Source organism: Melanotaenia boesemani, chromosome 12 (genome assembly GCF_017639745.1).
Source record: "Melanotaenia boesemani isolate fMelBoe1 chromosome 12, fMelBoe1.pri, whole genome shotgun sequence".
Taxonomy (NCBI): Eukaryota; Metazoa; Chordata; class Actinopteri; order Atheriniformes; family Melanotaeniidae; genus Melanotaenia; species Melanotaenia boesemani.
The window spans coordinates 16,136,689-16,150,945 of record NC_055693.1 but is presented as its reverse complement, the minus strand read 5'-3'; the positions used below and the strand labels follow the sequence as shown (position 1 = coordinate 16,150,945).

At 38.7% G+C, this 14,257-nt stretch overlaps 3 protein-coding genes across 3 annotated transcripts; all 3 read left to right on the top strand.

Moving 5' to 3' along the window:
- The first annotated feature begins 1,192 nt into the window (after window positions 1-1,192).
- On the top strand, window positions 1,193-4,644 carry tlr7 (toll-like receptor 7). The gene is made up of 2 exons (XM_042001654.1): window positions 1,193-1,223; window positions 1,492-4,644. Exons 1-2 carry the CDS (start codon window positions 1,209-1,211, stop codon window positions 4,636-4,638), a joined length of 3,162 nt encoding a protein of 1,053 aa, XP_041857588.1. The 5' UTR covers window positions 1,193-1,208; the 3' UTR covers window positions 4,639-4,644.
- A 56-nt stretch (window positions 4,645-4,700) lies between these two features.
- Window positions 4,701-10,715, top strand: LOC121650252 (toll-like receptor 8). Its single transcript, XM_042001655.1, has 2 exons — window positions 4,701-5,173; window positions 7,444-10,715. Exons 1-2 carry the CDS (start codon window positions 5,168-5,170, stop codon window positions 10,528-10,530), a joined length of 3,093 nt encoding a protein of 1,030 aa, XP_041857589.1. The 5' UTR covers window positions 4,701-5,167; the 3' UTR covers window positions 10,531-10,715.
- Window positions 10,716-11,285: 570 nt separating this feature from the next.
- On the top strand, window positions 11,286-12,248 carry tmsb4x (thymosin beta 4 X-linked). Its single transcript, XM_042001658.1, has 3 exons — window positions 11,286-11,439; window positions 11,894-12,006; window positions 12,076-12,248. The coding sequence occupies exons 2-3, from the start codon at window positions 11,907-11,909 to the stop codon at window positions 12,102-12,104; spliced, it is 129 nt and encodes a 42-aa protein (XP_041857592.1). The 5' UTR covers window positions 11,286-11,439; window positions 11,894-11,906; the 3' UTR covers window positions 12,105-12,248.
- Window positions 12,249-14,257: the final 2,009 nt, after the last annotated feature.

The window sequence follows — 14,257 nt, the reverse complement described above, 5'->3', positions numbered from 1 at the left end:
TAGCTCAAGTGTGAGGGCATACCTAACGCTGGTAACTCACCAGCAAAAAGGTAATGAAATGTTGCTAGTTCACTCTATACTTTTTGTAGGCCCATACCACCTTTCCATCCCAAAAAAAAAGCCTTTTTGTCAAAATATTTAATTTCAACAGGGCTGAAGCAGAATTGTACCTGATTGACCAAATGAGCTAACCAGTCAGAGCAAACTGGCATTTTTCAGAGGGTGCTTCCACCCCAAATTCTCTTTCACAAGAAACATCTTAAATATGTAAGAGCAAGTGGGTCTTCCAAAGTGCAAGACAACATAGTGGGAGGTACCAGTAATTCCAAATTTCTCAACGTGACAAATGACCTGTCCTTAAAATCAGCTTGTTGTGATTTAAAACCAATGTTGCTGTGTTGGCTAAATACAGAAAACAACTCATATTAACTTGAATGGGGGGGAGTAAATGTGCACAACTTTACAAATAATTTCTTTTTTATTTCATCTTTTCTAAAGTGAATGACAATCAAATATTTGGCCTGTTGCATACTTACAAACAGACCAGCATAATGTGAACATGAGTAGACAGAAACTTTTTGACCATGTCTTTCATTATAAAGCTGAGAATATGGTAGTTCTTTGAAAGTAACTGTGAAGGACCAGACATGCATGTTGTGTAAATGGGTAAGGGTGAATATGACTCAGCGATATAGCCACAAAGCAAGCACCGTTTACACACAAACAGTTTGTCTTGTTTACCATTAGGGGATTGTTAACCTTATCCTTGCCCATAGCTTTCCCTTTCCCTTGTGACTTAAACAGAAATGAAACCAATATTTTCAATGGTGGTACCCAACAAATAACTCAAAAGTCCTCCAGTTGCATGATTATATGCTATGGATGGAATAACCTTGTCAAATACTTGAACTCTATAGTACAACTGAATTATCTTCTTGTTGATCTCAGCATAGAGCAAATGTCTATGAAATAAGCAGAACTCATTCAAATCATTAAAAACATATCAAAAGATAGAAGATTTGGATTATGTGGTTTGTAACAATAAGGAAGTGATTCTGGCTAATTATATGCATTTTGAGGTCAGACTGCCACCTGCTACTTTCGTCCTCAACATACTCAAACTGATTGTCAGAGCTACCTCTCTGTTACTCCTCTATTCAGCTTGACAACAGAACCCGAAGCAGGACCTCTTGTCACTTGCCAGAATAATGCCACTCTATCTGGTGAGTATGAGCAACGTTAGTTCATATACAGTAGAATATCATGATTGATACACAGTTAAATTAGGGGTGAAGTAGTCAAAAGAAGTACAGTAAACTACAAGGAGATGTCGACAATGAAATGTTAGTCTGTGCAACATCCTAAATGTTACTTACTAAAACATTAACTTTAATGTCTCCGTTTGCTATGTGTGCTGCATGTTTTTGTTGTTTTTTTGTTATTATTAGCATTAAAAGCATTTCTCATAGTGGCGTCTATGCTTCTGTACAGATGTGTGTGGCATTTCTGGGGCTGTGGTGTCATTTCATTATATCGACAACTGGCATCTCTTACCCGAAAACCCTGCCATGTGATGTTAGTGGGGCCAACAACGGGAGTGAGGTGAAGGTGGACTGCACTGAGAGAAGCCTCAAGGAAATCCCCCCAGGCATCCCAAGAGACACTACCAATCTGACTCTCACCATCAACCACATTCCAAATTTAAACTCAACCTCCTTCCACGGTCTGGAGAATTTAACAGAGATTGACATGAGGTGCAACTGCGTGCCCATCAAAATAGGCCCCAAGGACCGCATTTGCACAAAGAGTGTTACAATTGAGAAAAACACCTTCAGTACACTGAGTAATCTGCGGGCCCTGTATCTAGATGGAAATCAGCTCTACAGTATACCCAAAGACTTGCCTTCAAATCTGATCCTGTTAAGTTTGGAAGTGAATCACATTTATTATCTTTCTAAAGCAAACCTCTCTGAGATCAGAAATATTCAGGTGCTTTACCTCGGTCAAAACTGCTACTATCGTAACCCCTGTAACGTCTCCTATGACATAGAAGATGCAGCATTTTTACAGTTGAACAACTTAACATTGCTATCTCTTAAGTCAAACAACTTGTCCTTCATTCCACATCAACTACCCAAAAGTTTAAAAGAGCTGTATCTCTACAACAACAACATTCAAGAAGTCACAGATGAGGATTTCAAAAACTTAACAAACCTTGAGATTCTTGACATTAGCGGAAACTGTCCTCGATGTTACAATGCCCCTTTCCCATGCAGCCCATGCCCCAATAATGCACCACTTAAAATCAGCAAGGATGCTTTTAAAAATCTAACAAAACTAAAAACATTACGAATGCACAGTAACTCCCTGACATGTGTACTATCTGAGTGGTTTCTCAGCACAAAAGAGCTCAGAGTGCTTGATCTCTCATCAAACTTTTTAGCAAGAGATATAGTATCCACTCACTTTCCTCAATTCCTCAACAAACTGGAAGAATTGGACTTATCATTTAACTATGAGCTTCAGCGCTATCCTCAAACACTGAGTCTGAGCAGCAATTTTTCTGCACTCGCATCTCTTAAAATTCTCCGACTGAAGGGCTATGTGTTTCAGCAGCTAAAGCCAGAGAGCATTGCTCCTTTAAAACATCTAGAAAAACTAGAAGTTGTAGATCTTGGTACAAATTTTATTAAAATGGCAAACCTTAGCATGTTGATGGAATTAAAAAGCTTTAAAATAATTAGTCTGTCTGACAACAAAATATCCTCTCCCTCTGATGGCCAAGACACTGTGGGTTTCAGCGGAGAACAGCCCTTGCTGTGGTCTCCCATGTCAGCTGCTAATCAGTATCAAAATAAAGAAGTGAGAGAGATCCATTACTTTAGATATGATGAATATGCGCGCAGCTGCAAATACAAAGATAAGGAACTTGGAATAATTACATCCTTTGTCAACAATAACTGCAGTAAGTTTGGTAAAACACTGGATGTCAGCAGAAACAATATATTCTTCTTGCATTCGAGATTTTTAAATCTGAACGAGCTGAGGTGCCTTAATCTGTCTGGAAACGCTATGAGCCAAAGCCTGAATGGTTCTGAATTTAGTAATTTGACAAATTTACAGTATCTGGACTTCTCATGGAATCGCCTGGACCTGCTCTATGCCACTGCATTTCAAGAGCTGAAAAAGTTGGTTATCTTGGATATAAGTAATAACAACCATTATTTTGAGTCAGAAGGCTTGACTCACATGCTTAATTTTACTAAGAATTTAAAAAATCTCAAGGTACTCCTGATGAACCACAACAAAATCTCTACTTCCACTAACACAGAGCTAGAGAGTGAATCCCTTGAAAGGTTAGAGTTCAGAGATAACCGTTTAGATATGTTGTGGAGAGATGGGGACACTAGATATGTCAACTATTTCAAAAATTTAATTAATTTGACTGTCCTTGACATCTCTCACAACAACCTCAATGTTATTCTACCAGATGTCTTCCATGGTCTGCCAGACAAGCTGTCTGAGCTCTACATCAGAAATAACAAACTAAAATCCTTTGATTGGGGCAAACTGCACCTTCTCCATGTTTTACAAGTCCTCGATCTCAGCGGGAACTTTCTAACTACGGTTCCACGCATGCTGTCAAACTGTACAACATCGCTTAAGAAGCTCATTTTGCATAAAAACAAAATCTTTAAACTCACACCAGATTTCCTAAAGGATGCTTTTAGCTTAAAGTATTTGGATCTTAGCTCAAATATAATTCACTACATTGAAAAATCCAGCTTTCCAGACGAGGTTGTTAAGCAGATGGATATGTTGCTCCTCCACCAAAACAGATTTCTGTGTACCTGTAATGCCACATGGTTTGTTAAATGGCTCAACAACACCACAGTGAACATTCCTCGACTGGGCACGGAAGTTACCTGTGCTGCTCCAGGTGCACAAAAAGGTCATCCTGTGGTTTCAGTGGACTTGCTGGCTTGCCAACACTCCTTCCTGTCAATCATCCTCTACACCACCATGACTTGCTTAATCCTCAGCTTCCTCACCCTGTCCATTTCCAGCCATCTCTTCCTATGGGACGTCTGGTACATCTACCACTTCTGCAGGGCTAAACTCAAAGGCTATGGCCGTCTGTATTCCCAGGGTGCCCTCTATGATGCCTTTGTGATTTATGACAAAGAGGATCCTGCAGTGTCAGAGTGGGTGATGAAGGAGATGTGCACTCATCTGGAGGACCGCGGAGACCGCCGCATGACACTGTGTCTAGAGGAACGAGACTGGGTTCCTGGATGCCCCCTGATTGACAACCTTTCCCAGAGCATCCACAGGAGCAAGAGGACCATATTCATTCTCACCAAAAAATATATCAAAGAGGGAAATTTCAGGACAGCTTTCTACATGGCCAACCAAAGACTGATGGATGATAAAAAAGATGTAATAGTACTGATTTTCCTGGAAAAAGTGCCTTGCAATTCAAAGTATCTAAAATTAAGGAAGCGGTTGTGTAAGAGGTCAGTGCTTGAGTGGCCAACAAATCCTCAGGCACAGCCCTACTTCTGGTTCAGCCTGAGGAGTGTGTTAGCTACTGAAAGTCAGAAACAATACAACAATCTCTTTAAAGAAACATTGTAAATAGAGGAATGTACTAAAATACCTCTCTCTGTCATCGTAAATGATCTGAATGCAATTCTTTGTGTGAATTTTAAAGCTGGAATATTCTACTGTTTAAATGGAAAAAGTCTTTATTAGTTTTACATTTTCTTTGCTTCTGTTACTACGGCGTAGATATGCACTCTTTGTTAACTTTACATATGATTTTTAATCTTTATTTAAACTAAAATGACAGTAAAACAGACATCATATCATGAAACAAGGAAATGAAACTGATGAACATGTACTTCTGCAATCCACATGCTACTTCTCTCCTACAGCCATTCTTGTTCTGTGAACCCGCCACTTTGATGCTTATTATGTGTGACTTCAGTCACTTGGACTTTTTTTTTCATTCTTTTTTTTAACTGGTAGATATAAATAGGAAGGAAATAAAATAAGCTTGCGCTACAAAAGTGCAGTGAATTTTTCCATTTGAAAGATTTCAAAGTACAAAAGTTAACTGGTTTACAAGGTTTCAGAGATCACAGGGGATTGATACAGTCCACACATGATGGTGAGTGTGAAAGCAGGTATTTCTGTTCTTTTATATATGACTAAAATAACTTTTTGCTAAGTGGATGTTTTAATTATATATATTTAATGATGCTTTGCCTTTGTGGTTTTGTGCTAAAGATTTTGTTAACTCTGTATACTTAAGAAACTTGTCTCATTGTTCCGTATGTTTGAATCTCTTTTTCCTTATTGAAACTACGTCATACTGTAAATGTAATATACTAAACCTGAATCATGACTGTGTTTGAATGATTTTGTCTTTATTCTATCAGTTTACTTTTAGTTTAGAAAAAAAAATTTAGTGGCTGAGAGATTACAAGCTATGTGGTCCATTACTTAATTCAATTATTTAATTCAAGGAGTGTTGAAGCAGTGAAACATCTAAAACCTGCAGGACAGTGGTCCTCGAGGACCGGAGTTTAGGATCCGTGAGTCTGCAGACTAAGTTGCTGTAAAGGCTTCACACAATTAGAACTAAATATTATGAAACAGAACATGAACAGAGAAGAAAGTTATTTCAGATTAATGTTATTAGACTTATAGATTACTGCCATCTGCTGGTGACATATTGGACAGCAATTTATGAAAAAAAGACAGGCTTAGTTTTTTTTTTATTCTGCCTTTGCCTTTGTTAAGGACATAAATACCAGCAAAGATTTTTTTTTTATTTAATATATACTATTTAATATATACTAAAGTGAATTATTTACAATTAAACCCATTTTTTTACTTTAATATATATTTCTGCAGGGACTGAGAAGTAAATCATCACATTTTGTTAGAAGATTTCTTGAACAATGCTTAGGTTTTCATCCCTTTATGAAAAATGTATTTGAGTCTGAATATATTAATAATAAATATATGAAAGACTGAAGACATTTTCACATGTCAGAGCATTAAAACCACAGGTGTAATTAAGAATATTAACAATAGTTGCACACATTTTGAGGACCGGGTTTTGCTTTGATAATAAGCTTGTATTTCATGCACATAATTAATACTGAATAAGTCAAGCAGACACAGGCACAGGACCCCATGTGGTCAGGGCAGTCCACCCCCCTTTGGACCTAAATTAGCAGATGTAAAGTCAGTCAGTGAAAAAACAGAAAATAATAAACACAAAGAAAAACAATGTAGTTGGCAAATGATCACAAAGTAAACTGACAGGGACATGAAATAAATGTGCAGCTGCTTCCAACAGAAGAAAAAAAAGAGATACTAAATTAGAAGAGACATAAAACTACTTTAAATGTACAAAATAATGACAGTGTGACACCAAACGTACTCAAGAAATATACAAAGTTCCCACAAAGTCACACAAGACGCAAAACTGATACAAAACTTCCTCAAGTGACAACTAGAATATAAACCCAACTAAAACATAATCATAACACTAGAGACACACAAGACAAACCCAAACAAAACACACTCCTCTGTTTGTTTTCACTTGGAGATAGTATGTAGGGATAGATGGTGTTTTAAAGGTCTGAGCCCAGGCAGCCTACTGTCTCATAAGCTGGCTGTGCTTCATGCACTCTTTGATGGAGCAGGGCATCATTAACATTGAGCCATGCTGATCAAGAGTATTTTCTGTGAAAAACTGGGTTTGCTCGCTATGATCATTACTTGTTGCCCCTAGGGTTGCAGTCTCTTAACAACTTCTGTTAAACTTTGGAATAAACTTTTTACAGTAAACAAAGGCTGTAGGTTTTGTTCCACGTTACGTTAGCAAAGGGGAAATTGAGAGAGGAACTCAATGTCCAATGTAACAGTTAAAGGGGCAATAAGCGGAAATTCATCATTTCTAGATAGAATGAATTTAAAAATCGGTATGTGAAGAACTAGAGGTGTAATTTTATCTAGAATATAGCATCCCGCATGTTTACCAGCCTGCTTGTTAATGTGTGTTCGTGTGAATTGCCGCCTCCTCTGTCCTCTCGGAGCCTTTGGCCCTCCCTCCCTATAAAAGGCTACAGCAAGCGAGCAATGGCAGCACATATTTTCAAGGCAAAATGGGGGCGAGCAAAATAAAATATTCACATGCAGACGACCAGGATCTGATATTACCTCTAAAACACTACTGCAGCGCACAGCAGCAAACCTTGCGGAGAAACGATTTAGCTTTTTGCTCCTTTAAGTATGAGCAAGCACAACTGAACTCAAGGTTCATAATGACTAGCGCTTCATACTCTTTTTAACTTCAAGATAAATGCTTAGAACAATGCATGTTAAAATGATTTGATTTGGCTGATTTTTTTTTTTAATCTACAGACTTTCACCTGTTGGCTTCACCTGCTGCTTCTCTGTCTGTGCTGCCATCATGACATCCAAGTTGCCGCAAGCAAACCTTTTTGGATGTCACAGAAGTTCCCCTGTGATGTCACAGCCCCCAATACCTCTGAGGTCCTGTTTGACTGTAAAGGCCGTCATCTGAAAAAATTACCTTATGGAATAACCAGTAATGCAACTGGTCTTGATTTATCAGAAAATTTTATCAAGACCGTTGCAGTCAATACATTTTCACACCTGCCAAATCTGACTCGGCTCAACCTCAGCTGGGCAAACAAGAAGAAGGGATCAATCATTGAAGACAATGCTTTCAAAAACCTAACAAAACTGCATAAGCTGAAACTGGCCGGCAATTGTCTGAAAGGAATTCCTGGCAATCTCCCTGTCAGTGTGGAAATCCTTGATCTACATAATAACAAGATTATGTACCTGGACAACAACAGCTTTGCTGGCTTAACAAACTTGACACAACTGGTGTTATCCAGAAACTGCTATATGTGGAACCCATGTAAGAAAAATGTCCAAATAATGGATAACACCTTCACTGGCATGACCAAACTGGAGGCTTTGGACTTGTCATTTAACAATTTAAGCCAGGTTCCCCAAGGATTACCCCAATCACTAATCATTCTGAATCTTGGTTCTAACAAAATACAACACATGTATAAAGGTGACTTCCAAGGGTTGCAAAACTTACAGGTCCTTAGCATACAAGGGAACTGTCCAAGATGTCACAATGCTCCATTTCCCTGTGTACCTTGCCCCAACGTTTCACTTGTAATTGATGCGGATGCATTTAAAAATTTAACACAACTTGAGCAACTGAACCTGGGAGGAAACTCACTGCAGTACCTGAATCCCTCTTGGTTTGAGAAGCTAAACAAGCTTAAAAGACTATCAGTGTCATTTAACTTCTTACTAAAAGCAATTACTGAGGAGGCCACGTTTCTAACACACCTTCCCAGTCTAGAAGTAATTAATTTGTCTTTCAACTATGCTTTAAGTCTTTACCCTACAACAGTCAATCTTTCTAAAGAGTTTTCAACTCTTACATCGTTAAGAACTTTGCATATGGAGGGTTTGGTCTTCCAAAAATTAGGACTAGACACACTAAGACCTCTGTATGAGCTTAAACATCTGTCTACATTAAACTTGGGGACAAATTTTATTATTCAGTCAGATTCCAACATATTTAGACATTTTCATCATTTGAAAACAATATATCTTGCAGAAAACAGGCTGTATCCCACTCCAGGGACAAACACCCAAAGTCCAAATGGTGGATACCAGCAGAGGTCGGACATTTCCATTTCACCAATCGCAAAACACCATCCAAAAGATTTTACTTATGACATAACACACGGATTAATAAAGCAGGAGTGCTTTGACTCTGGACGAGTTCTTATCCTCAGCGCAAATAACTTGTTCTTCATTTCTCCACAGCAGTTTGAGGGCTATGGAGATATTGCCTGTCTCAACCTTTCAGGGAATGGATTTTCAGCAGCACTTAATGGCACAGAGTTTTCCTTGCTGCCTAATCTAACTTACTTGGACTTGTCATTTAATAAGATCGATCTAGCATATGACAACGCCTTCAAAGAACTGCAGAAACTACAAGTGCTAGATCTCAGTCACAATGAGCACTACTTTAAAGCATTTGGGATAACACACAATTTGAATTTCATGGAAAACCTGCCTGTTCTGAGAGTGCTGAATATGAGTTATAACTCCATTTCTAAGTTAACAACAAAACAAATGAAAAGCAAATCACTAGCAGAACTTAAGTTTAGGCACAACTTTCTTGGAACTCTTTGGAAAGAAAGAGATGGCTCATATGAGAAACTTTTCTATGGCCTCACTAATTTGACTAATTTAGATATATCTCAAAACAAAATTGGGAAGATTCCACTGAGTGTTTATGAAAATTTGCCTCGTAACCTCATCAAACTTTGTATCAGTCATAACTTTCTGACCGACTTTTCATGGACGTCACTTAAGTTTTTCCACCAACTTCAAATTTTAGACCTGAGCTTTAACTCTTTGTCTCACGTGGCAGGCATTAACTCAAACATCACCCAGACTTTGATTTTCCTTGATCTAAGTCATAACCATATTTTTCACTTGGAAACTGGATTTTTTACTGGGCCAAAAAGCCTCAAGACTCTTAGCCTGAGCTACAACAAACTGACTACCATTAATCAATCTACCTTTCAGCCAGGGCCTGAGAACCAACTGAAGACTTTGCTTTTGCAGAAGAACCCATTCCAATGTACTTGTGATTCATTAGACTTCATTTTATGGATTGAAAGTAGTAATGTAAAGATTCCCAGGTTAACAACTGCAGTTAAATGTGACACACCAGTAAACCAAAGAGATAAAGCACTGATATACTTTGATATTATGGAGTGTGTAAATGACAGTCAAGCATTCCTGATGTACATTATAACAACTTCTTTCATTATTATGTTTATGTTTGTGGCAACAGCTTCTCAGTTATTCTATTGGGATGCGTCCTATATGCTGCACTATGTGAAAGCTAAGCTGAAGGGATACAGATCCTTGCACTCAACACATAATGTTTATGATGTCTTTGTGGCATATGACACCAAAGATCCACATGTCTCTGAGTGGGTGATGAAGAACCTTCGGGTGAAACTGGAAGAAGAAGGAGAGAAGCATCTTCCTTTGTGTCTGGAGGAGAGGGATTGGCCCCCAGGGGTTCCGCTGGTGGACAATCTCACACAAAGCATCCAATACAGTCGCAAGACTATGTTTGTCTTGACAGAGGGCTATGTTAAGACTGGTACATTCAAGCTGGCAATGTATCTGGCCCATCAAAGACTGCTGGATGAAAATGTGGATGTGATTGTGCTGCTGATGCTGGAGCCTGTCCTGCAGCATTCTCACTTCCTGCGACTGAGGAGGCGGCTGTGTGGGAAAAGTGTTATGGAGTGGCCAAGAACAGCAGCCGCAGAGCCCTGGTTTTGGCAAAACCTGAGAAATGTCATGAGAGTGGATAATCAATTGATGTACAACAAGACCTATTCAAATTATTTCACCAGCAAGTAGCCTAAGGCAGGATGCCAATCTGGGAATTGTTTATGATGTTACTTTCTCTGCAGTAGTTGAAATCATTGTTTTGCATTGTACATATGTGTTTGTGAATTAAAATAATTGTTTCAGCAGCTCTCATGGCACAAAATGTTACTTTTGCAGTGTGTGTGTTAATAATACTGCATTTAAATAAATGAGTTCATTTTAAATTTGTGGTGTTTTGGTGGATTTAAAATAATCACCAGGTATCCCTCCAAACAACATAATGCATCTACCTGTGTTTGCCGTCTTATAAACAAAAGGAAAAACAGGTGAAGCGTGCACATCATAAATCTCACGCACAGACCATCAATCGACACTTTTTAATCTCACTTCCCTAAATTGATTTGCATTGCAGTTACTCCATTCACCCGCAAGGGGTCTCTGCTGATACACTATAAACAAACTGATTTGTGTCAGTTTAAACTAAAAACAACTGTTCTCCCCGGAAATGTCGAAAGTACACCACATTATGTTGGCTGTATGACTTGAACAAAATTTAGAACCACTGCTGTGGTACGAACAACTTCCTGTAACATCAGGATAAAATGAACAGACTAATTTCATTCAACTAATAAGATGCAGCTGCTGACTAATTACAGCTATTTGTGCTTAAAAAAAAAAAAAAAAAAAAAAAAAAACATGTGAAAATATTTTTCAGAATGTGTGTTTTATTCTAAAAGTGCTCCGCATTTGTTTATTATCACGATAAATATAATTTAAAAATAATAAAATTACGTGCAACCATAAGGCACACGTGACGTCAGATGGTCATTAACATACTACTGGGTATTTATGGGATGATTGCGACGCAAGACGTTACTCTGCTCCTGGGCTGACGGGACGTGAACCTGGTTTGATTTCTCTCTCAGTTAAAACCATTCGGTATGTATGCATTTACGGGTTTTATGTAGCCTATTTTACGTCTTTAGTGATTGTTTTAGTTGTGATGTGATGCTTTTCCTGTTGATTAGTAACGTTAAACGACTCACGTTGTAGGCTATTAATCCCATTTAGTTTTATCTTAAATATTTGAATTGAAGCCTTTTTTTACCTGGGGACTGTATGACTTTTTTTTTTTTTTTTTTTTTTTTTAACGCAACAAATTATGTCTGAACTGGCTGACTTTTTAATTCAAACTTTAAGTTGTCTCAAATACAAAGTTTTCAAAGTGGTTATCTAAATTGCATGAAAACGAGTTGCACGCGCCTACGAAGCTTATAGCAAGTCGGGCGTGTTTGAAGTGTCTGTAAACGGATGGATTAACTTTAGGCTGCTGAAACGTGAAGCTCGTGTGCTAGTCGCCTTTAAGTTATTGACTGTCCGCTTTCATTTCTAGAGCTTCTGCAAGCATGGCCGATAAACCTGACATCTCTGAGGTCACCACCTTCGACAAAGGAAACCTGAAGAAGACGGAGACGCAAGAGAAAAACACACTGCCGACCAAAGAAAGTATGTACTGTACTAAGCGATGATTCACATTGTTGTAGCTCCGAACTAACCGTTGCTCTTTGTTTGCAGCCATCGAACAGGAGAAGGCAGAGTCGTAATGAAGACCAATCCTCCCATGCTCTACATCCCATGCTCTTTACCTCCCTCTTCCAACAAGCATTTAAATAGCATTTCTACATGACTATTGTAAATTCCTCATCATTCAACTTGACTAAATGGCTTTGAAGTGGCTGCGTAGACGTGGGATCCTGGTCACTTGGGTTTGCATCACCCCTCCCTGTGGCGCTGAGGCAGTATACACCTGACTGACTTGCATTAGACTTCTTTTGCAGCCCTGCTCTGCCCACTTGTGAATGCTCAAAGTTTTGTAAATTTGCAATGCACAACTTTCTTTGCATGTGCGAAATAAAAAAAACAAAAATGAAATCTTTGTAAGAGTTTGCTGTGCTACAATCATGGGTAACTTATGACTATAAACAATAACAGCTATTGGGTAGCTGACCAAATGCACTGTCTAAAACATTGTGCAAGACCTGTTAGGGCTTGTAGCAATGGTCCCTCTGCTCATTTCAAAATGAGGAAATGCAATTCTAGTTAAAATACAATGTTAGATGCCAGTTCTCTCATTTGAAACTGGCACAAGGTAAACTGAGACTGCAAGCTGCCATGTGCTCACAAAGGCACAGCAGATTTAAGTTTAGATTTGCCCATTAAACCCAGAATTTGTACTTGAAGTGTCAAAAACAACACAATGTAGATGTTGCATTTAAAGTGAAGGGGGGGAATGTAATTTCAATAGATTACATGATGTCCCAGCTAACAGCCGTGTTGCGATGCCGAACTCTGCTAAGGGTTTGGCACAAGTTCTTCTCCATCCTACTTCCCATGAGGCTGCATTTAGTAAAGTCATTTATAGCCTGGGAAACTTAAATATTGTGGATGGAAAAAGTCATGTGTACATCCCCCATGCACTTCTACTATCCTTGTGTGCAGTCTGATCGGATAACAGCTTCTCATTGTCCCACATAATGTGCTTTTGGGATGACATCAGCCAGTAATGCGTATTATTAAACTTGCCACACATTTCAGCTCCCTCCAAGACAGACTTTAGAACCTTAAGTTAAATGGTTTACCAATGACATTTCAAAAGATTTATACAAAAAAATCTAATTTGATCCCCTCTGGATGGGGGGTGTAGTATTTTAGCAACATCTTGTAGTATTTATGTGACTTTTTTAGTTTTTTTTTTTTTTACCCTGGTTTATTAATACTGTTGTGAGTCTGCATCCATGGTGATGTCAAGACCTGATAATTCATGTATCATTGAAAAGGAATGCAAATGACACTGAGACAACACCAAGCACTGATTGTGATGAACTTGGCATCAGACACAGAGAAGCCATCTGCTACTGTTGTGACGGGCTGTGACTCGGGCTGACTGCAGCCCTCTGTGAAGAACACAGATGCCTCTGAGGCTGCATATGGCTGCATACTGTACGTAATGGGCTCAGAGCATTAGACCACACTGGCACTGCTGCTGCCCAACAGAGAGCTTATACTGTACATCAACAACATATAGGCCTGTCTCTGCATATAACTTTTGTTTTCATGGCCATCTTGTAGCAAGATGTACTTAATAAGCCCATGTGTACTAAATTACTTGTGTGTAAATTGTTTGACGTGCATATTTACTATGCCTACAATGTTATTTTTATATGTAATAGGAGTATGTTAAATGTGTATATGACAGTGTATTGGTGATTCCAGAGGAAACATTCAACACCCCAGTGAAGTAGTTGTGACTTAAATGAGAGATCAGCTAATAGCTCGCACTGTTCCCCTGGAAAAAAGTTTTTTTTTTGTCGAAGCAGTGGCGCATTGGTCTTGTTTAAGCTCTGTTTTGTATTTCTTATATATTTTTGGAATGAAGCCTTACTGTTATTCATTTCAGTTCAGCTTTATTTGTACATACATATATTGTATAAGATACAGTCTAATTCAATCCACTTCATCATAATCTAAAACAGGGGTGCCCAAGTCCAGTCCTTTAGATCTGCTATCCTGCTACTTTTAGATGTAGGCGAGCAGGAGATGTGTTGGAGAAGGGATGCATCTAAAAGTTGCAGGGCAGTAGATCTCGAGGACCGGACTTGGGCACCGCTCAAAACAATCCATTATATGAGCCACGTCAGTTTATTTTGTGCCCAACCCAAGCAGGCAAGGGGCGACAATAAAGGAGAAACTCAAGCTG